The sequence below is a fragment of the Danio rerio genome, chromosome 24, assembly GCF_052040795.2.
Source record: "Danio rerio strain M-AB ecotype USA chromosome 24, GRCz13ab, whole genome shotgun sequence".
Lineage (NCBI taxonomy): Eukaryota > Metazoa > Chordata > Actinopteri > Cypriniformes > Danionidae > Danio > Danio rerio.
In genome coordinates this window covers 10,247,501-10,269,608 of record NC_141044.1, presented here as the reverse complement: position 1 = coordinate 10,269,608, position 22,108 = coordinate 10,247,501, and the positions used below count along the sequence as shown (strand labels likewise).

The window sequence follows — 22,108 nt, the reverse complement described above, 5'->3', positions numbered from 1 at the left end:
ATGCCAAAATAGTTGGTGGTTCATTCCCCTGTGGGTAATCAGGATAAATCAGGGACTAGCTAAAGGAAAATGAATTTTATTCTTGTTTTTGAAGACTGATTGCAATAAAATTATTTGTGTGAAACATCTGATCAGCAAAACATCTATATGAGACCGTCCACCCACAATCTCACGGGAAGCATTGACTTTTTAATTTAGTGGCTAATTCATATCATTTGTATGATCTCTTTTAGTATTATTTGCTTATTTTCCAGGGTTAGGCTCCCGCTTCCTTTTAAAAAGCATAAACTTTTCTGAAAATACATAAAATAGTTATGTTCCCTCAAGAGATCAAGTTGGATATTCCCTCAACAGACCCAACTTCACAGCCCAACCCCAGATAAGAAAAAATTTTTTACAATATGAATTGTAACTGAAAAATCAGCATAAAAAGCATCCATGATCTTTAAAAATGTTCATTTTTTTGTTCACTTGATGGTATGTGTTAGTTACCAAATCCTGGGGTCAGATAACATGATTTCAACCAGGTAAAGTTGTAACATCATCAGTGGCATAGCAGAATGTAGGACATGCATAATGCAAATGTAAGGGTTCATTTCAGTCCATGTCTGATGTTTGTTAAATCAATGATTAACTGAATAAAATGATTGTTCAATTTGAATTAATGACCAAGGAGAGTACACTAATGCATTAAATCCCACATAGTACATGAAATTCTTCACTTAAATACCTAAAACCAAATTTAAAATAAGAACTGCATGCCTCAAAGCACATCTTATTTGTTCCCTCTCCCTCTCTTTCTCACTCATAATATCTAGAATTTTCACAGTATCAAAAATGTCTTACACTATCTGTATGACCAAAGATTAAATATTAGCCTATTTTCAACTATTTTTGCTGCTAATAACAAAATCATTTAATGTGCTGGTACGTTTCAGCTTCACTTTGATGCTTTTAAACAAGTCGTTTGACCACAATGAGCCAGGACAGGCTTTTCAAAGCTATTCTCAGCACTGAACGCCAGTTCAAGCATCAGATGGTAATTGTAGACTTGATGCTAGAAAATTCTTGCAGAAAGGGGCATTATGGACATGAGAAATGTTGATTGAATTATTTCATTAACTTTTTATAAGTTATAAATTGAAAAGCTTTTAAAATGTTTTTAAAAAGCACGATTTTATTGCATTCTCATAGTAAAAAAACATTAATAAGTATAATAATGGCACTTGTATGCACTGTTGTGACTGTTGAAGTAAGAAGCCCTGCATTCACTCTTTCTGGGACCCATGCAGCTTTCAATACACCACTGAACATCATGAAATAGCCTTAATGACAAAAATAAGATGTGAAAGCATTCTACTTAACACTGACTTTTCAATAAAACTTTGTGTATCTGTGTTTTTGTTACAATGTTGAATAAAATGTTCAAATGTGCATCAGCTTTAATAACTGGACACTAGAGATGCAACGGTGTAAAAAACATTTTGTAATATGATTATAGTGACCAAAATGATCACAGTTATCAATATTATCATGGTCTTGTTAAACTTTTCTACATAAGACATGTCACATTATTGCATGCCTACATTAATTTGCAGTGATTTTACTTAAAGGGCTTTGATGCGTTTTACATGCAATAAGCAAATATGGCAATTGTAAACTACAGTATAAGACAGGGATAGTTATTTAAAGTAAAACTTTATGGAATGGTATAATATGGAGTATCTTGACTGCAACAATATTTGCAAGAGGAAGAAGCAAGTGTTTCTGCAGTAGAACACACTACAGATTTGAGTATTGGATATCTCTTCTCTTTGCAGACATACAGTATTAATGTATTTTGCTTTTCTCCACCCACTGAACGCTCTTCTTTCTAAGTTAACAGAAAATAATGTTCCATGTTTAATGTTTATCTGCCTCGTTATTGTGATTATTTTGCGAACAGGATTAGAGATCCACAAAACAGCATACCTGCATTTAGCAAACACCAATTCAGCAGAATATAAGTTAGCATGAATTGAAGAGGATCTCGTTTTGAATATAACTACACACATTTTAAGTAAATTGGCCAATTGCAGACTTTTGCTGATATTCAGTTAACCAGAAATATATATATTTATTATGTGAAATACTTTGTTTTTCTTTTACTTTTTTTAAATCAAGAAAGTATACGTTTTCATTTAAGAATATGTTTATCTCTTTTCCAAGACATAAAAAGCTTATTAGTTTGTATAAATGTATTAATGAAATTACATACCATGAAAATAACGTGCAACAACTGACACCTGAAACTAATGATGATCCATTAGACATTTCTGTGACAACCGATTGGTCTGAGGCAATTTTCTAGCCAACTGACTGGTAGTTGCACACTATAAAAAGGCCAGATCAAAAGTAGCACTGTATTGTTTGGTGAAGCTTTTCTTTAAGTTAGTAGCTTCTGTGCTGAGGGAATTGGATGGTTGTTTTGACTTGGTTTACTATGTGTGTTTCAAGAATGTGGATTTTAAGGTATGTTGTTTTTCTTGTGTTTTTAATTGTGTGTTTTACCATTTACCTTGTAATTAAAATGACTGCTCATCTCTTGCAGTTACTCTTTAGCAGTACTTTTAGCCCTTGGTGCATGTGACTACAATGATATTGCAACTGGTAGGTTATTGGTTTATTATTATTATTATTATTATTATTATTATTATTATTATTATTATTATTCAAGTGTTCTTTTACTAAATTAGGTTTTGTTAATTGGTTTTTTTTTTGTAGTTTATGCATACAGCCCTGGCAGCAGTGGAGGCCATTTTGGATCTAATAATCCTAGCCAGTCCATGCAGGAGGTGAAACAAAGTGTCCTTGACTTTTATGGTGGAAATGTTGTAGCTGGACCAGTCAGCAAAGATAAATGGGGATTTGAGACCGGAAGCTACAGCTCTCAGGCTGGCTCTTCAGGCACACCCATGACAAGTGAAAAACCAGGCTCCGATTCTTATACTGGAAGCAAACAAGGATTTCATGTTAATTCAGTTGGAACTGGTAGTCTTGTTTATGGTTCTGTGGGAAATGCAGTGAATATGGGCATGTCTGGATATGATTCAAGTCTGTCAACTACTGTCCAAGGCTCTGAAGTAACCAGTTCTTCTGTCCTGAGCCCATTGCAGCAAAGCAGTTATTCGGTTTCTAACCCAGTGCAGGTAGTTTCCTCAATTCCACTTCACATTAGCAGTACGTCTGTGGTGAAACCCAGCAGCCAACAGTTGGTGCAGACCATTTCCCAGTCCAGCAGTGAGCAACCAACAAGTTCTGGAGCCATAGCCCAGTCTAACCCTCTGCAGTTATCCCTGCCCAGTGGCAAACAGATTTTTCAGACTAGCTTCCAGTCTGCAGTGCCATCTGGTAGATGGCCCCTTAAACCTCTGAAAGGTAAACACCACCATAAAACTGGTTCAAGGCCAGCTCACAATGCACCAATCAGCTCAAAACCTTCTAAAGCCTCACATCCCAGCCTCTCAATATTACAATATGGTGGTGTGCCAGATAGCCTAGCTATGGCTAGCTATGAACTTGTGAGCCAGTCAGGCAGCCAGCAATCAGCCCAGTCCAGTGGCCAAACTGTGAATCAACCAGGCATCATACAAACTCCCAGTGTCATTGACGTCTCTGTGGTCCAGCCCAGTAGCCAGCTAATTCAACAGGCAGTTGATTACTCTGTGGCCCAGGTCTCCAGCCAGCAGCTTTTACAAGAAGGTCGATTGGTTTCCCAGTCAAATAATGTTCAGCCCGTAGATGGAAGTTATGTTTTTGTGGCTCAGCCAGGTGGACCGACTCCTCTCAAGCATCACAAAGGTAAACCCCACTTTGGGTCTAAACTTTCCAGTACTAGTCCTCTCCAGACACTAACATTTACTTCTGTAGATCAGTCCAGTAGCCTAAAACCAGTACAAACCATCTACCAGTCTGGACCTCAATTTGTTCAACAACCAGCACAAATAATCTACCAGTCTGCTAGCCAGCCCACTGTGCCACAATTAGTAGGAGCCATCTATCAGTCAGAGACCCAGCCTGCTTCCCAACAACCAGCACCAGCTAGCTACCAGTTGGTGGCTCAGTTGGGTGTCCAACAGCCAGCACAGGTCAGCTCATCTGTAGGCCAACCAAGCCATCTGCAAGCAGGACAGTCCAACTATGAGTATGTTGTCAACCAAAATGGGCAAACCCTTTTCAAGCCAGTGCAGTCCCATGGGATTCATCAGATTGGCTCCAAACTTTATTCATGCCATGAACTACCACAGCATGGTTACAAGCGGAGGCATCACTCTCCATCTACACACAGTCTTCCAAACGCAGCTCAGGTTATCAAGCCTGTTTTGCCTAGTGACCCGATTCCTGCAGATTTAAACTTCCCTAGCCCCCTCACAACTACTTTCAGACCAGCACATCTTTCTGGACATCCTAGCTTGCAGTCTGTTGTGCTTCAAAGTGAGCGGCCAGGTGTGCTAGAGATCCAACCCAGTGGTTTGTCTCATGCCAAGCCTGGACCAGTGAGTTATACTTTAGTATCTCAGCCCACTGGTCATCCTTCAAGGCCATTGCAGCAGCCTAGCTACCAGCTTCCAGCCAAGCTATGGCAAAATTTGTTTTTGCCCATAGTAAAGCCAAACAAACTGGAGCTTTCCAGCTTTGAGGCCCAAGTTCTCCCTAGCCATGTGTCTTCTGTTCCTGTACAGTTTGTTTCCCAGCCTCAAATGCTCCCAGCTAGTCTGTCTGTCACTCAGTCCAGCTTATCCCCTGCTTTGCCAGTGCAGTCCAGCTATCAGCCTCAGGTAGTGTCAAGTTCTGAGACCGTATTGCAGACCTCTTCAGCGGTTGTGCCATCAAGTTCCCAAACCTGGAGTACCCCAGTAGTTTCAAACTTTAAGTCTGTGTTACAATCAGTGAAACCTGAACTTCCAATTCCAGTCCTGTTGAATTATCAGACTGTCACCGATCAAAATGCTCCTGGACCTGCTGGAAGCAATAGGCATTCATCATGGAAGTTGCTTAAGCTGTTGCAACAAGTCAAGTCCTAGGTGTTTGTTTGCTGTTTCCTGATTTATGCTTGCTTTCTGATGTCAATAAATTATTGTTAATGTATTTGTGTGTGGACCTAGTTTTTTTGTTTTCTTGTTTAAAAAAAAAAAAAAAAAAGCTTTGAGAGTAAGAAATAGATTTTACAGTAAAGAGTTTATTCCCCTTGTCTGTCCATCCTCACGGGAAAAAAATCAGGATTATTGACACTGAAGTACATGAGTAATGAAACCACAAATTGTAAAATGAACTGCTGTTACACACACGATAATTGAATCAATGTATTAAATGATAATTAAATCTACATTCATTATGATTATATTGTCTGATTCTCCATCATAAAGCAGATGAATATCTAGCAATTATTCATGTGGTTAAGTTTTCTCATTTAACTCTGAACAGAACCTAATTTTAACAAAAGTGTCCAAAGACATATGGTAAAGGATTAATTACGTTTGTGTGTAGATTTGGTGTTTCTTAGTGTAGAGCTAGATTGTAGCTGGAAGGGTATCTGCTATGTAAAAATAAATGCCAAAATAGTTGGTGGTTCATTCCCCTGTGGGTAATCACGAATAAATCAGGGACTAGCTAAAGGAAAATGAATATTATTCTTGTTTTTGAAGACTGATTGCAATAAAATTAATTGTGTGAAATGTCTGATTAGCAAAACATCTATATGAGACCGTCCACCCACAATCTCACGGGAAGCATTGACTTTTTAATTTAGTGGCTAATTCATATCATTTGTATGATCTCTTTTAGTATTATTTGCTTATTTTTCAGAGTTAGAGTGGGGTTTAGGGACCCGCTTCCTTTTAAAAAGCATAAACTTTTCTGAAAATACATAAAATAGTTATGTTCCCTCAAGAGATCTAGTTGGATATTCCACAACAGACCCAACTTCACAGCCCAACCCCAGATAAGAAAATTTTTTACAATATGAATTGTAACTGAAAAATCTGCATGAAACGCAACCATGATCTTTAAAAATGTTCATTTTTTTGTTCATTCGATGGTATGTGTTAGTTACCAAATCCTGGGATTCAGATAACATGATTTCAACCAGGTAAAGTTGTAACATCATCAGTGGCATAGCAGAATGTAGGACATGCATAATGCAAATGTTAGGGTTCATTTTAGTCCATGTCTGATGTTTGTTAAATCTATCATTAACTGAATAAAATGATTGTTCAACTTGAATTAATGACCAAGGAGAGTACACTAATGCATTAAATCCCACATAGTACATGAAATTCTTCACTTAAATACCTAAAACCAAATTTAAAATAAGAACTGCATGCCTCAAAGCACATCTTATTTGTTCCCTCTCCCTCTCTTTCTCACTCATAATATCTAGAATTTTCACAGTATCAAAAATGTCTTACACTATCTGTATGACCAAAGATTAAATATTAGCCTATTTTCAACTATTTTTGCTGCTAATAACAAAATCATTTAATGTGCTGGTACGTTTCAGCTTCACTTTGATGCTTTTAAACAAGTCGTTTGACCACAATGAGCCAGGACAGGCTTTTCAAAGCTATTCTCAGCACTGAACGCCAGTTCAAGCATCAGATGGTAATTGTAGACTTGATGCTAGAAAATTCTTGCAGAAAGGGGCATTATGGACATGAGAAATGCTGATTGAATTATTTCATTAACTTTTTATAAGTTATAAATTGAAAAGCTTTTAAAATGTTTTTAAAAAGCACGATTTTATTGCATTCTCATAGTAAAAAAACATTAATAAGTATAATAATGGCACTTGTATGCACTGTTGTGACTGTTGAAGTAAGAAGCCCTGCATTCACTCTTTCTGGGACCCATGCAGCTTTCAATACACCACTGAACATCATGAAATAGCCTTAATGACAAAAATAAGATGTGAAAGCATTCTACTTAACACTGACTTTTACATAAAACTTTGTGTATCTGTGTTTTTGTTACAATGTTGAATAAAATGTTCAAATGTGCATCAGCTTTAATAACTGGACACTAGAGATGCAACGGTGTAAAAAACATTTTGTAATATGATTATAGTGACCAAAATGATCACAGTTATCAATATTATCATGGTCTTGTTCAACTTTTCTACATAAGACATGTCACATTATTGCATGCCTACATTAATTTGCAGTGATTTTACTTAAAGGGCTATGATGCATTTTACATGCAATAAGCAAATATGGCAATTGTAAACTACAGTATAAGACAGGGATAGTTATTTAAAGTAAAACTTTATGGAATGGTATAATATAGAGTATGTTGACTGCAACAATATTTGCAAGAGGAAGAAGCAAGTGTTTCTGCAGTAGAACACACTACAGATTTGAGTATTGGACATCTCTTCTCTTTGCAGACATACAGTATTAATGTATTTTGCTTTTCTCCACCCACTGAACGCTCTTCTTTCTTAGTTAACAGAAAATAATGTTCCATGTTTAATGTTTATCTGCCTCTATTGTGATTATGTTGCGAACAGGATTAGAGATCCACAAAACAGCATACCTGCATTTAGCAAACACCAATTCAGCAGAATATAAGTTAGCATGAATTGAAGAGGATCTCGTTTTGAATATAACTACACACATTTTAAGTAAATTGGCCAATTGCAGACTTTTGCTGATATTCAGTTAACCAGAAATGTATATATTTATTATGTGAAATACTTTGTTTTTCTTTTACTTTTTTTAAATCAAGAAAGTATACGTTTTCATTTAAGAATATGTTTATCTCTTTTCCAAGACATAAAAAGCTAATTAGTTTGTATAAATTTATTTATGAAATTACATACCAGGAAAATAACATGCAACAACTGACACCTGAAACTAATAATGATCCATTAGACATTTCTGTGACAACCGATTGGTCTGAGGCAATTTTCTAGCCAACTGACTGGTAGTTGCACACTATAAAAAGGCCAGATCCAAAGTAGCACTGTATTGTTTGGTGAAGCTTTTCTTTTAATTTGTAGCTTCTGTGCTGAGGGAATTGGATGGTTGTTTTGACTTGGTTTACTATGTGTGTTTCAACAATGTGGATTTTAAGGTATGTTGTTTTTCTTGTGGTTTTAATTGTGTGTTTTACCTTTTACCTTGTAATTAAAATGACTGTTTATCTCTTGCAGTTACTCTTTAGCAGTACTTTTAGCCCTTGGTGCATGTGACTACGATGATATTGCAACTGGTAGGTTATTTATTATTATTATTATTATTATTATTATCATTAATATTAAAGCAAGTGTTCTTTAAACCAGTTTTTGTTAATTGGTTTTCTTTTTGTAGTTTATTCGTACAGCCCTGGCAGCAGTGGAGGCCATCTTGGATCTAATAATCCTAGCCAGTCCATGCAGGAGGTGAAACAAAGTGTCCTTGACTTTTATGGTGGAAATGTTGTAGCTGGACCAGTCAGCAAAGATAAATGGGGCTTTGAGATGGGAAGCTACAGCTCTCAGGCTGGCTCTTCAGGCGCTCTCATGACAAGTGGAAAACCAGGGTCGGGTTCTAACAAACAAGGATTTTATGTTGATTCGGTTGGAACTGGTAGTCTTGTTTATGGTTCTGTGGGAAATGCAGTGAATATGGGCATGTCTGGATATGATTCAAGTCCGTCAACTACTGTCCAAGGCTCTGAAGTAACCAGTTCTTCTGTCCTGAGCCCATTGCAGCAAAGCAGTTATTCTGTTTCTAAGCCAGTGCAGGTAGTTTCCTCAATTCCACTTCAAATTAGCAGTACGTCTGTGGTGAAACCCAGCAGCCAGCAGTTAGTGCAGGCTATTTCCCAGTCCAGCAGTGAGCAACCAACAAGTTCTGGAACCATAGCCCAGTCTAATCCTTTGCAGTTATCCCTGCCCAGTGGCCAACAGATTTTTCAGACTAGCTTCCAGTCTGCAGTGCCATCTGGTAGATGGCCTCTTAAACCTCTGAAAGGTAAACCCCACCATCAAACTGGTTCAAGGCCAGTTCACAATGCACCAATTAGCTCCTCGAAACCTTCCAAAGCCTCACAACCCAGCTTATCACTATTACAGTATGGTAGTGAGCCAAGTAGCCTAGCTATGGCTAGCTATGAACTTCTAAGCCAGTCAGGCAGCCAGCAATCAGCCCAGCCCAGTGGCCAAACTGTGAATCAACCAAGCATCATACACACTCCCAGTGTCATTGACATCTCTGTGGTCCAGCCCAGTGGCCAGCTAATTCAACAGGTAGTTGATGCCTCTGTGGCCCAGGTCTCCAGCCAGCAGCTATTACCGGGAGGCCAATTGGTTTCCCAGTCAAATAATGTACAGCCAGTAGATGGAAGTTATGTTTTTGTGGCTCAGCCAGGTGGACCGACTCCTCTCAAGCACCACAAAGGTAAACCCCACTTTGGGTCCAAGCCTTCCAGTACTAGTCCTCTCCAGACACTAACATTTACTTCTGTAGATCAGTCCAGTAGCCAAATACCAGTGCAAACCCACTACCAGTCTGGGCCCCAGTTTGTTCAACAACCAGCACAAATCTACCAGTCTGCTAGCCAGCCCACGGTGCCACAACTAGCAGAAGCAATCTACAAGGCAGAGGCCCAGTCTGCTTCCCAACAACCAGCACAAGCTAGCTACCAGTTGGTGGCACAGTTGGGTGTCCAACAGCCAGCACAGGTCAGCTCATCTGTAGCTCGACCAAGCCATCTGCAAGCAGGACAGTCCAACTATGAGTATGTTGTCAACCAGAATGGGCAAACCCTTTTCAAGCCAGTGCAGTCCCATGGGATTCATCAGATTGGCTCCAAACTTTTTTCATGCCATGAGCTACCACAGCACGGTTACAAGCGGAGACCTCACTCTCCATCTTCACACCGTCTTCCAAACCCAGCTCAGGTTATCAAGCCTGTTTTGCCCAGTGACCCGATTCCTGTGGATCTCAACTTCCCTAGCCCCCTCACATCTACCTTCAGACCAGCACATCTTTCTGGACATCCTAGCTTGCAGTCTGTTGTGCTTCAAAGTGAACAGCCAGGTGTGCTAGAGATCCAACCCAGTGATTTGTCTCATCCCAAGCCTGGACCAGTGAGTTATACTTTAGTATCTCAGCCCACTGGTCATCCTTCAAGACCATTGCAGCAGCCTAGCTACCAGCCTCCAGCCAAGCTATGGCAAGATCTGTTTTGGCCCATAGTGAAGCCAAACAAACTGGAGTATTCCATCTTTGAGGCACAAGTTCTTCCTAACCAGGTGTCTTCTGTTCCTGTACAGTTTGTTTCCCAGCCTCAAATGCTCCCTGCTAGTCTGTCTATCACGCAGTCCAGCTCTTCCTCAGCTGTGCCAGTGCAGACCAGCAATCAGCCGCAGGTAGTTTCAAGTTATGAGACAGTCTTCCTGCCTGTGTCCCAGACCTCTTCAGTGGTGGTGCCATCAAGTTCCCAAACCTCGAGCACCCCAGTAGTTTCAAACTTTAAGTCGTTGTTACAATCAGTGCAACCTGAACTTCCAATTCCAGTCCAGTTGAATTATCAGACTGTCACAGATCAAAATGCTCCTGGACCTGCTGGAAGCAATAGGCATTCATCGTGGAAGTTGCTTAAGCTGTTGCAACAAGTCAAGTCCTAGTTTGTGTTTGCTGTTTCCTGATTTTGTTTATTTTCTGATGTCAATAAATTTTATTGTCTATGGATTTGTGTTAATTGCTTTTATTTATTCTCTCCTTTCCCTTTGTTTCATAGTTGAGCAAAGCGAATTATTATTATTATTATTATTATTTTTTATTTTTTTTTTTAAAAAGTATCCTCCATTTGATTTATCATTTTGAAACCTTAAGTGAGCTAACTAGTGAGCAACTAGAACTTTAATTGACCAAGTTACTTTGGTGCTTAGATTATTAGGTGGCATGGTTGAACTGTTGTTAGGGCACTGTCACCTTCCAGCAAGGTTGCCGGTATGAGTTCTTGCTAGGCCCAAATCAATATTATTATTATTATTTTTTTTTTTTTTTTTTTTTTTTTAAACATCCAGTCTGTGCTGTAAAAACTGATTTGCATAAAAGAAAATATAACTAAAAATGCCACATGGTGGCTCTGGTTGGCACTGCAGCCTCACAGCAAAAAAAAGTTAATGGTTCGAGTCCCAGCTGGGTCAGTTACTATTACTGTGTGGCATTTACACATTCTCCCTGTGTTTGTGTGGGTTTCCTCTGAGTGCTCCTGTTTACTCCACAGTCCAAAGACATGCACTATAGCTTAATAGAATAAGATATACTAGCCATAGTTTGTGTATTATTGCTTTGCAGTGTTCTGTTGTGGCTGCATCTGCTGATACATATGCGGGATAAGTTTGTAGTTCATTCCACTGTGGCGAACTCTGATAAATAAAGGGATTCAGCTGAAGGAGAATGAATGAATGACATTGTTCATAGTGTGTGTGTATGGATGTTTCCCAGTACCAGAGGTGAGTAGAGTATCCAAAATCTATACTCAAGTAAAAGTACAATTATTTGCAGAAATGTCTACTTAAGTAAAAGTAACAATCTTGAAAGTTACTCGAGTAAGAGTAAAGTATCTGATGAAAAAAAGTTACTACTGTAGATACTTTTCATGTGTGTGTATATATATATATATATATATATATATATATATATATATAAACACCAACTGACCCAGCCGATGCTTGAACCAGCAAACTTCTTATGAGGCGAACGTGCTACCCACTACGCCACTGTGCAGCCCTCAAATGTCACTTTAAGCAATACTGTATCTTGAAAAATATTGTGTAATATGTTCTGTCATCATGGCAAAGACAAAAGAAATCAGTTATAAGATATTAGTTAATGAATCTATTGACCTTATTCTAAAATGCGGAAGTGCATCTGTTTTCGCGATTGTCTTAGAACTTCCGATTCAGTCGTCTATGGGAGAAATGACTAGAAATAATAAACAGCAGAAATCGGTCAAACTACTTGCTCTACAAACAAATGTTTGCATGACTATACAGACCAAGTAGAATAATATAATAAGAAAATATCAAATTGCAACATCAAGCAACGTAACGAGCAGTTTTTAACATCAAAAAATGAATAGAAGTTAATGAGACCGGAAGTCTCAAGCCAAAAAGATTCAAATGGCAGCGCCCACTAGAAATGTGTTAAAATCTTTATGTTAAACAGAAGGAAAATATACAGGAGGGCTAATAATTCTGACCATACACACATAAATGTTATATTTTCAATGGGTAACATTGTGAATGACTTGTATGTGAGGGATATCAGGTATTCCAATAAACAGCAGTTTCCCATAGTTATCATTAATAAGTTTCAAATCGGCATATTGTTGACACTTATCGCTGTTTTTTTGTTTGTTTTGTTTTTGTTTTTTTTCAGGTTGGAGCTGTAACTCAAGTATCTGTTGCGATGTGCAGCGTGCATCATTATCAAACTATCCTTGGGGTGAACTTGAGGCCGCGTGTGACCTGATTTGATAAACTCACTAGACATCTTTAAATGTAACGTTTCTCAAAAACCAACAGTTTTACTCAAGTAAATGTATTGACGTTAATGTAATTCGTTACTACCCACCTCTGTCCAGTACTGGGTTGTAGCTGGAAGAGTATACGCTGTGTAAAATATCTGAATAAGTTAGCAGTTCATTCTGCTGTGGCGACCACTGATGAATAAAGGGACGAAGCTGAAAGAAAATTATAGAATGAATACTAAATAAAATGTAAAATGTTGGTAAATGAGGCAGAATTGGCCAAAGGCACCCAGTTTGTTTTTCCAAATCATAGTCAACCCCCATCCAGGATCACACACATTTGAGAGGTGAGAAAATGTGATTTTCTGAAGGGCTGCTAATTTAGTCTGAAGGAAGAAGCTACGATCAATAAATCATTGCTGAGTAGATTGTAAAGAAAAAAAAAATCCTAAGCTTGGTGACAGTGCATTAGTGAATCGTAGATAAAGAAGGGTTCATTTTTAATAAATGAATCCCCCTTTAACACCTTCTTTGATAAAAGATATAGACATTTTAAGCTTAAATGCAAATCAATCAGTTAAAAATACAGTAAAAGAGAGAGGAGCAGTAAGAAAAACCAAGTGAGATTGTTCAAATATCCCATTTGATCAAATGTGTTATTGTGCATTCATGAGATGGTTAATTTAGTTGCAACACAGGTAGAACACTTTGGCAAACAGCTACTCCCCGACATTTAGCAGCAAGCCACTGAGTACCGCTGACTGCTCTAAATTTACCACTTCACTGAGTTTTACATGTCATGGTCATTAACTGTGTAATAAATACTAATTGCCACTGAGGGCATCGGGCCAGCACTGATGCTGGGGTGCATCCTAATTATAGGGAATAGCTCTGTAAGTGAAATAAGACATTGTCTTTCTCCGCTGGGAGATAATTGTCTGGTTCAGGCCCAATTCCCACATTAAACGAGAATTATGTACCATATTAGTCCTCTTTTCTGAGAAAATTAGTATCCCTTCGGTGCCACGGACATAACAAAGAGGTTTGTTTGTGATTTATGCATTGGTCATGAATATAAAATAGCTCGCTTAATCAAAAAGTAAGCATGCAGTTTAACATGAGGCATAAAATAAAGGGTATTCATTACTTTGTGGCAAGCATTTGCTGAACTTGATTAAGGAATAAATATAGCATGTTCACTTAATAGGAAAATATGAGTTGGAACTGAATAGACCAAATGATGTAGACTATTGAAATTAAGTGGACTATAGGATAACAATTTGTTTACACTTGAAGTATGATTCTGGGTAGAGAATACTAAATGATAGCAAAATTCTTATTCCACAAATGTACTGTATCTTAAATTACAAATATGAGCATCCAGCAAAATCTTCAGCTGGATTTATAGTTTTGAAATGTCTCTATTTAGTTCATTTTTTTAATGATTTAATGCAATTATTAATTGCAGATATTAAGCAATTAAGTAACTTTATTATATATTTTTGTACCTTAAATAAAGTGGTGGAAAAAGTACTGAAAATTATACTCAAGTAAAAGTATCAATACTTAAATATACCTAAAAATGTAGTGCAAGTCGAGTAAAAATATCTGTTTACTCAAAGTATGAGTAAAAATAAGATCTTTTAAAAGTACTTAAGAGTAGTGAGCAGTGAGTATTGCTCTTTAAAAAGCTGATGCATCTACATGCAATGTGTGGATGTGTGTTAACGTAACACTCTGTAGTGCATTTAGTTATTGCTCAGGAGGCACACAATGTCATAAGGCGTTAATATTAGGTTAGATTTAAGGACGTTATTTTGATATCCAATAACCAGTGGTGGAAAGAGTACTGATAAATCATACTCAAATAGTAATACTGCTTGCCTAAAAATGTAGTGCAATTGAAGTAAAAGTATCTGCTAAAAATATAACTCAAAGTAAAAAGTAGACATTTCAAAAGTACTCAAGAGTAATGAGTAGTGAGTATTACGCTGTAAAAGCTGATGCGTTTACATGTCATTTGTGCATGTGTGTGTAAACGTAGCATTCAGGAGTGCATCAAGTTTTTGCCCAGCAGGCAGACAATGTCATAAAACTTTAATATTAGGTTAGATTTAGGTTGTGATGTCAGGTGACCAAAATTCCTAGTCCAGCCAGCGTCTAAGGACAACATTATTTTTATGTCCAATAATGACGTTAAATGTAGTTGATATTTGGTTGATTTTAGGTTGTTAGAAAGTGACCAAAATCCAACGTCAAGCCAACATCTTAAACCAACATCATATTGACATTAAATACTGACAATTATTCATCAGGTATGGCAACTAAACCCAACGTCTAACCCCCACACAAAGTCAAGGTGCCACATCATTAGACGTTGATATTTGGTTGGTTTTAGGTTGGACATTGACGTCGGTCTGACGTTCTGACGTCAGCCCGATCTTCATTTCCAAACAAAATGCAACGTCCCCATGACGTTAGGGTACAACGTCAATCTGACATTATGTTGACGTTTTGTGCCTGCTGGGTGTTTAGGGCCATTTTGGTCATCATACAGTAAACATCTGTCATCTTCTCATCAGTGATATGCATCTAAACAGTCTCTGGGTCAATGCGTGTAAAGATTTTGAACATCTTGGACACATTTAATGCTTCCAAACAGTTTGCTGCGATTATAAATCGCCCATGTCTTGAGGTAGTTCATTATGATGCGATTTACCTTCTATGTGTGATTTGATTGGCCAGGAATCACAGAACTGATTTTTTTAATCCCCATAGACTAGAAAAAATAAAATAGTGACTGCAAGTTGAAGAAATGTAGTAGAGTGAAAGTACCAATACTGCACTAAAACTGTACTCAAGGTAGAGTAAAAGTGCACATTTTTAATACTAATAGTAAATAACAATGCCTGAAAAAGTACTCAATTACAGTAATTTGAGTAATTGTAATTAGTTACTTTAAAACACTGCTAACAACGTCGAATGACATTGGTCTTTGGTTTATTTTAGGTTGTGTTAGCAAGTGACCAAATCAACGTCGAGCCAACATCTTAAACCAACGTCATATTTACGTCAAATACTGACATTTATTCGTCAGGTATGGCAACCAAAATCCAACGTCTGATAGATGTCATAGTGGTAACATCCACAAAATGTCAAGCTGTAACATCATTAGACGTTGATATTTGGTTGATTTTAGCTGGACGTTGTACATTGACATAGGCCTGACATTGGGTTCTGACGTCAACCTGATTTTCATTTCCAAACAAAATGCCATGTCCCCACAACATTGGGGTACAACGTCAATCTGACGTCATGTGATGCCTGCTGGGTGTTTGAGGCTATTTTGGTCATCATACAGTAAACATTTATCATCTTCTCATCAGTGACATGCAGTTAAAACAGTTTTGGACATGGTCTTGGACACTTTTAATGCTTCCAAACAGTTTTCTGACATTATAAATCACCCATGTCTTGAGGTAGTTAATTATGATGCAATTTACCGGAATCACAGGAATGATTTTTCTAATCCTCATAGACAAGAAAAAATAAATTAGTGACTGCAGGTTGAATGAAAGTAGTGGAGTAAAAGTACCAATACTGCCCTAAAAATGTACTCAAGGGAAGGTCAAAGTACACACTTTTATATGTATTAGTAATTTGTTACTTTACACCACTGCTTAAATGTGTAAGCATACACATTATCTTCACTAATTATAAAAAATGTGTATAATTCCTTTACATATATTATAAACATTATTCATTAAAAAGTTAAGTTAAAGAGAGGGGTCTGGATGCAGACTTGTAACACCGCCCGTAACCCTACCCCTCACAGTGATGTCATTAGCTCCAGTGAGTGCATTCTGTCTGACATTGCATCACTGAGATATGTAGTCTCAGCTTACATCACCAAGGCTGCATCCAGATACTATTGAAGTTAAATGCTTGTATAAATGTTAGCACTTTTAGGTAAAACATATTACTTTTAATTAGCTTTTTAAACATTAATATGTTTAAATATTCTAATAAACTGAGAAACAATATTATGCTAAATTATATTATGTAATAAAATGTGTTATTATTAGAAACTTTCCCTTATAAACATCAAACTAAATTTAATTTATATATTAAAAGCATACATATACCTGGTGATGTGTTTTAAAGTCATTATAAATTGAATTACAACTATGTAGCGCTGTCGCCTCACAGCAAGAAGGACACTGATTCAAGCCACAGCTGGGCCTTTTGGTATTTCTGTGTGGAGTGCTCCATTTTCCCCCACAAGTCCAAAGACATGCGATGTAAGTGAATTGGGTAAGCTAAAATGTCTGTGGTGTATGTGTGTATGTACTGGTCCTCCAGGTTGGGGGTTGAGCATTGAGCTAGCGACCCAGTTCATAAAAATTAGATGTTACAAAACACCAACATGGTGCTTCTAAATATCAACTTCGATATAAACGACTTATGGAGTAAGCAAGAAAGTAAATGCTGCCTTGTAGGGTTGTGTATACTGTACTATTTGCATTTGCTTCTGCATAAGGACTGCAGTAAATATCTGGATTCTCCAACAACAGCAACAAAAATGCTAGATTATGAAGTCTGTTGAATTGGCTAAGATCTGAGGTAGAACTTGTTGATTGTATCCCCAGCAGGGCTTTCTTCTCAGGCCTCGGTGGGGGATTGTGAGGGTGATGAGGTTTAGAGGAAGGGCCAGCACTCCCTCTCGCCCCCCTGCCCACGTCAGGCTGCGCCAGCATGCCAAGATCGATCTGGGGGGAGAGGAGATGGGGATGCAGGTTAGAAATTCTGTTGAAACAGAGACTTTAAAAAAGAGAGAGAGTAGGGAAGTGGTTTACAGAGGGCAAGACAAGACAGAGTGAGAGAGACAGGTCTACGCTTGTCCTGTTGTGATCTCTTTCTCACCTTGTGTCCCCTTGCTGACCGTGGCAAAGGTCTGGAGAAACTGAATCACCATCTCACAGTCCATGAAAGACGTGGCAGAATCAAAGCCGGAAGAAGACCTTTAGCCATTGTTCTTTCTGCAGTAGAATCACTTAAAACAAAAGCCCTATAATGACTTTGTGCTGGTCATGTAATGAAATTCATCTGTCGCCCAGCAGAGAGGTCTATTGTAACGTCACATGGACAAACAATATGACTTTTCTCTAGGTCTGTTAGACGTAGACCCTGTTCAGACTACACGACTTTTATTGCTGGTTATGACAGTCGCTGCACTGTAAGAAATTTCTGTATATTAGCAATCTTTCATATTTTAGGATTCACGTTTTTATTAAATGCCATAAATTTGGAGCCTGTGGAGCTCCCAACAGATGGAGGAAGGAGTAGAGTTGAGATGCACATTTATTTCTTCTGTGAGTTGGGCAGCTGTGGTTTTATGATTTCTGGATACAATTGGTTTTAGCACCAAGACATCCCTTTCAGACAGCCTCCTCTTGCATCCACAGTTACTCCTGTAGGGCGTGATTCATCTTTCTTTGTGGTATGCTGACGTTACCACGAATACCGTGGCTCTTGATACATCACAAAGACTTGTTATCTTGGTCGCAGATGTCCTAGTGAGATGCACACCAACAAGTTGTTCTTTTTATAACTTGATGTCATCCATAATGTTTTGTGCATTGCAATATTTTAAGCAGAACTGTGCTATTACCCTGCTAATTAAACCTTCACACACTACTCTTACTGGTAGAATGTTCAATGTAGTTTGGCCACCAGGCTGGTCAAATTTAGCCATAAAACCTCCAAAACTAAATTGACTAGTGTTTTATTGTCATTGTCCAATCTCCGTATAGCTGTTTGATGCAGCCTTTCTACAGCAACCTCCAACTCAAGAAAGGGCAAAGGTTCTACAGATCATATCTAATGAACTCTGCAGGCGCAGGACGTCAACATGATGTCATGATGTTGTACCACAACATCGTGGGGATGTTGGATTTTGTTTGGAAATGAAAATCGGGTTGACAACAGAAGCCAATGTCAGGCCAAAGTCAATGTCCAACGTCCAACCTAATATCAACCGAATATCAACGTCTAATCATGTTACACCATGACGCGTGTACATTACCACTGACATCTATAAGACGTTGAATTTTGGTCACTTTACAACACAACCTAAAATCAACCAAATATCAACGTAATTTGGCGTTGTTATTGGACGTCAAAATAACTTTGTCATTAGACGCTTGCTAAACATTGAATTTGGTCACCTGACCACACACCGGGATGCTTTTCGTTTGCGTTTATCGTCAGCGTTTTACGAGAAGTTTTTCCGCATTTAAAATCAAGCGATTTTCACTGGCATCAAGCAGAAGAGTATGCAAAATCACTCCTTGACGTTAGATGGCACTACACAACTTTCGACATCTGCTTGTAACACAGAAGAAGAGGAAGAGAGAAAGTTCACACGCTTGTTGTTAAAGTTACTGGTGACTCGAACAAGCATAGATGGTTCAAGCAGCAGCTCCAGATATAGCGATGAAGTAATTATTATTGTTCAGCAGAGCAATAAGCAGCTCCACGTTCATGAAATAAAGTGTCAATCTGATTGGAGGACAAGGTTTTAACGTGTCAAATAAAAAAAATCGAGCATGAGAAGTTTTTTTTTTAAATGACGCTTTTGCGCATGATGTTTTGCGTGTTGGTGTGCACAATCACATTGACGCCCTTTATATAGTCACGAGGCGTTAAACGTCAACAGAAAACGTGAGCAAAAAAACGTCTCGGTGTGCACAAGCCTTAAGATTAACATCTTATGATCTTGTGTGCCAGCTGGGAATGACCATCTAGAGCTTTTGATTATTGTAAGATGGCTAAATCCAAAATATCAGACCCTGAGAATTGTTATGGAATTTCATGAGACAAGATGCAATGCTTCAATGCACTTTCTAATCTGAAAAGTGATAAAGAAACCAGTTGTTCAACTGTTCTATTCAAATCACTGTTGACAATCCAAACAGGCTGAAGAAACAGAGCTACACTACAGCAGGGGGTAATGCGAGAAAGTCACCCTTCTCCTTCCACCTCAAGCCCCCCTTATTGACCCTTATGTTACCTTCTAACTAGAACACATTTCACATAAAATGTTCAAGGTTTTAATATGGTGTATCTTTCAGCACTATATTCATGTTTGGTATCATTTTAAATGTCTCAGTGTGATTGGTAAAGTGGTCTTAATTTTTCAGTAATATTTCACTGGTATATGTTGATTTGGTTTTTAACTTTGATAAGATCTTGATAAGATGCTCTCCCTCCTGAGAGATGGTTAAGTCCTCAAATTCACCAGGCCAGGGTTTCTGTGATACCTCTATTGTCTTGAATTTATGGCTGTTTGTTTTGACTTGAGTATATAAGGTAAGATTTGCTATAGGACAATGTGAGATCTTGTAAAAAGACATCCCATTGCAGCATCTCTGAAACTTATGCTGCAATGTATTTCTCTGGTCAGGTATGCATCTCTAACTCTTTGATTTATCTTTGATTAATGAATGTTATATTGTTAGTCTCATCTGTGAATTGGCTTCCTGATGATTTATTATGTAATTGGCAGAATACAATTTTACCCGACAAATAAAATGTTAAGTTTTGATTAATTCTGGAGTTTTGCGAATTCATTGTATCCAGTAGATTATGAGGAGTCTCCGTTACCTTTATAGTATGACATAAATTACATTGATTAATAGGCACATTTGATTATTCGTAGCCATAGCGTGCCGATAACATGTAGACCTTTTAATCATTTGATCACTGGAAGCAGCAAGTTGTATGGACTTGGCTAAAAATCTGTTTATTTATGGATTAGGTGAGCGTTATGCAACCAACCTATTAAATATTAGTTAATCCTGCATCCTCTGACTATTTTCAGAGTGCTGACATATTGTCCGCTAGAAGAAGCACAAACGCGGGGCATAGAACTCTGAGCAACATAGGTCCCTAATAAACGTACAATTTAGAATATCGGACCCCAGAAAATATCAAAACTCTAAATTAAATCATAAATGATGAATGTGATCCGTTCTTACAATTAGAAATACAATCTAAATTTTAGGATCATTTAAATTGGAGAATTCGGAGCTAAAAAACGAATATAAATAAATTCTAATAAATAATAAAATTCTTTTCAGAAGCACTAGAAATGGCTTACATGCATTAAACCTTCGACCATGCTGTTAGTTTCGCCATTGGGCTAATAGATGGACTCCTACATTATCATAGTTCCTAGAACTATTGGAAGAAAAATGCCCATTTTGGACCTGCAGTAACTGAGAACTATTTAAGGTACAGAAACTTTTGGTAGAACTAAATTTGTTCGGAATAGTCTAATTTGCCACAACAGGATTGGCCTGTGACCTACAGTAAGTATGCAGTGTGTCAATGCATGACTGGGCAAATCCATGCAACTCTGGGACCAGTCTGGTGGCTAGTTCCTATAACTAAGTTCTTATTCAGCTTTACAAATTACCTGATGCAGAAAGCTCTGAATCTTACCTATCTAACTGATAAAATATGGAGTGCTATTTTTGTATAAACAGCATATATTTGTATTTATTAGAGCCAGTATGGTAATTGTCTGGTAATTGTACCAGGCATAATGTGTGAACAAAGCTATTGTAACATAATGACTGTGCTGTGAAGCATTAGTAGAAACCAAAGCCTCTCAAAAGACAGGTCAAAATCAGCCGTACAACAACAGATATTAATAAATAATGTGCTGTGATGGCAAAGTGTCGAAAGCAGGTTCAGGAGGCTGAAAGACTCAAACTGGGGTGAGGGGCTGACATAGGTGTGTGTGTGAGTGAGTGAGTGCGTGCTGATCTGAGTGTGTCAGATGAGACACCACCATGACCTCTGCACCAAATGGAACTTAAAGGTCACTTCCTAGGAGAACAGCTCTCACTCTCAACTTGAGGAAGAGACTTTTTTCCTCTGGAGAGATGAGTGCAGTAATGTCGGAGGAGACTGGCTGCAAAATATGTTATTAGGGCATGTACTGAAGATGTGTGATGTACAGCACACCCTGGTTAACTAGATTATGTCACTGATTGATTCATTTTGTTCCAATTTGAGGTTAGTTCAGGTTTGAAATTCCAGTTAATTACAATTCCCGTTACTCAACAATCGCTTGTTTCAAAAAAACTTGTTTCCTTTTGTTTTATTCCTCCTAAATAATCATTTGGGATGCGCTATTAATTGCATTTATTTATTTACATTTTTATGTGGTATTTTATTTTTATCTATCTGTCTATCTGTCTATCTATCTATCTATCTATCTATCTATCTATCTATCTATCTATCTATCTATCTATCTATCTATCTATCTATCTATCTATCTATCTATCTATCTATCTATCTATCTATCTATCTATCTATTTATCTATCTATCTATCTGTTTGTCTGTCTGTCTGTCTGTCTCTCTGTCTGTCTGTCTGTCTGCCTGCCTGTCTGTCTGTCTGTTTGTCTGTCTGTCGGTCGGTCCGTCCGTCCGTCCGTCCGTCCGTCTGCCTGTCTATATATCTGCCTGTCTGTCTATCTTTCTTTCTCTCTGTCTGTCCATAAATCTATCTGTCTGTCTATCTGTATGTCTGTCTGT

At 37.9% G+C, this 22,108-nt stretch overlaps 2 protein-coding genes across 3 annotated transcripts; both read left to right on the top strand.

Annotated features, from left to right (window-relative positions):
- The first annotated feature begins 2,404 nt into the window (after nucleotides 1-2,404).
- Nucleotides 2,405-5,369, top strand: LOC100537597 (uncharacterized). 2 transcript variants are annotated; one of them, XM_087309290.2, is made up of 4 exons: nucleotides 2,405-2,511; nucleotides 2,591-2,649; nucleotides 2,764-3,840; nucleotides 3,910-5,369. In XM_087309290.2, exons 1-4 carry the CDS (start codon nucleotides 2,459-2,461, stop codon nucleotides 5,061-5,063), a joined length of 2,343 nt encoding a protein of 780 aa, XP_087165416.1. In that variant the 5' UTR covers nucleotides 2,405-2,458; the 3' UTR covers nucleotides 5,064-5,369. The 2 variants fall into 2 exon arrangements, with proteins under 2 accessions (XP_087165416.1, XP_087165415.1); XM_087309289.2 differs by having other exon boundaries at nucleotides 2,764-5,369.
- A 2,628-nt stretch (nucleotides 5,370-7,997) lies between these two features.
- zgc:171977 lies at nucleotides 7,998-10,712 on the top strand. Its single transcript, NM_001102647.2, has 3 exons — nucleotides 7,998-8,109; nucleotides 8,189-8,247; nucleotides 8,346-10,712. Exons 1-3 carry the CDS (start codon nucleotides 8,057-8,059, stop codon nucleotides 10,646-10,648), a joined length of 2,415 nt encoding a protein of 804 aa, NP_001096117.2. The 5' UTR covers nucleotides 7,998-8,056; the 3' UTR covers nucleotides 10,649-10,712.
- Nucleotides 10,713-22,108: the final 11,396 nt, after the last annotated feature.

What these genes read in the sequence shown, in the direction of transcription:
- LOC100537597 (XM_087309289.2), top strand. Translation starts at nt 2,459, where the DNA reads ATGGTTGTTTTGACTTGGTTTACTATGTGTGTTTCAAGAATGTGGATT. An exon ending in TCAAGAATGTGGATTTTAAG is followed by an intron (nt 2,512 to 2,590) that starts GTATGTTGTTTT and finishes CATCTCTTGCAG; the next exon opens with TTACTCTTTAGCAGTACTTT. An exon ending in CTACAATGATATTGCAACTG is followed by an intron (nt 2,650 to 2,763) that starts GTAGGTTATTGG and finishes TTTTTTTTGTAG; the next exon opens with TTTATGCATACAGCCCTGGC.
- zgc:171977 (NM_001102647.2), top strand. Translation starts at nt 8,057, where the DNA reads ATGGTTGTTTTGACTTGGTTTACTATGTGTGTTTCAACAATGTGGATT. An exon ending in TCAACAATGTGGATTTTAAG is followed by an intron (nt 8,110 to 8,188) that starts GTATGTTGTTTT and finishes TATCTCTTGCAG; the next exon opens with TTACTCTTTAGCAGTACTTT. An exon ending in CTACGATGATATTGCAACTG is followed by an intron (nt 8,248 to 8,345) that starts GTAGGTTATTTA and finishes TTCTTTTTGTAG; the next exon opens with TTTATTCGTACAGCCCTGGC.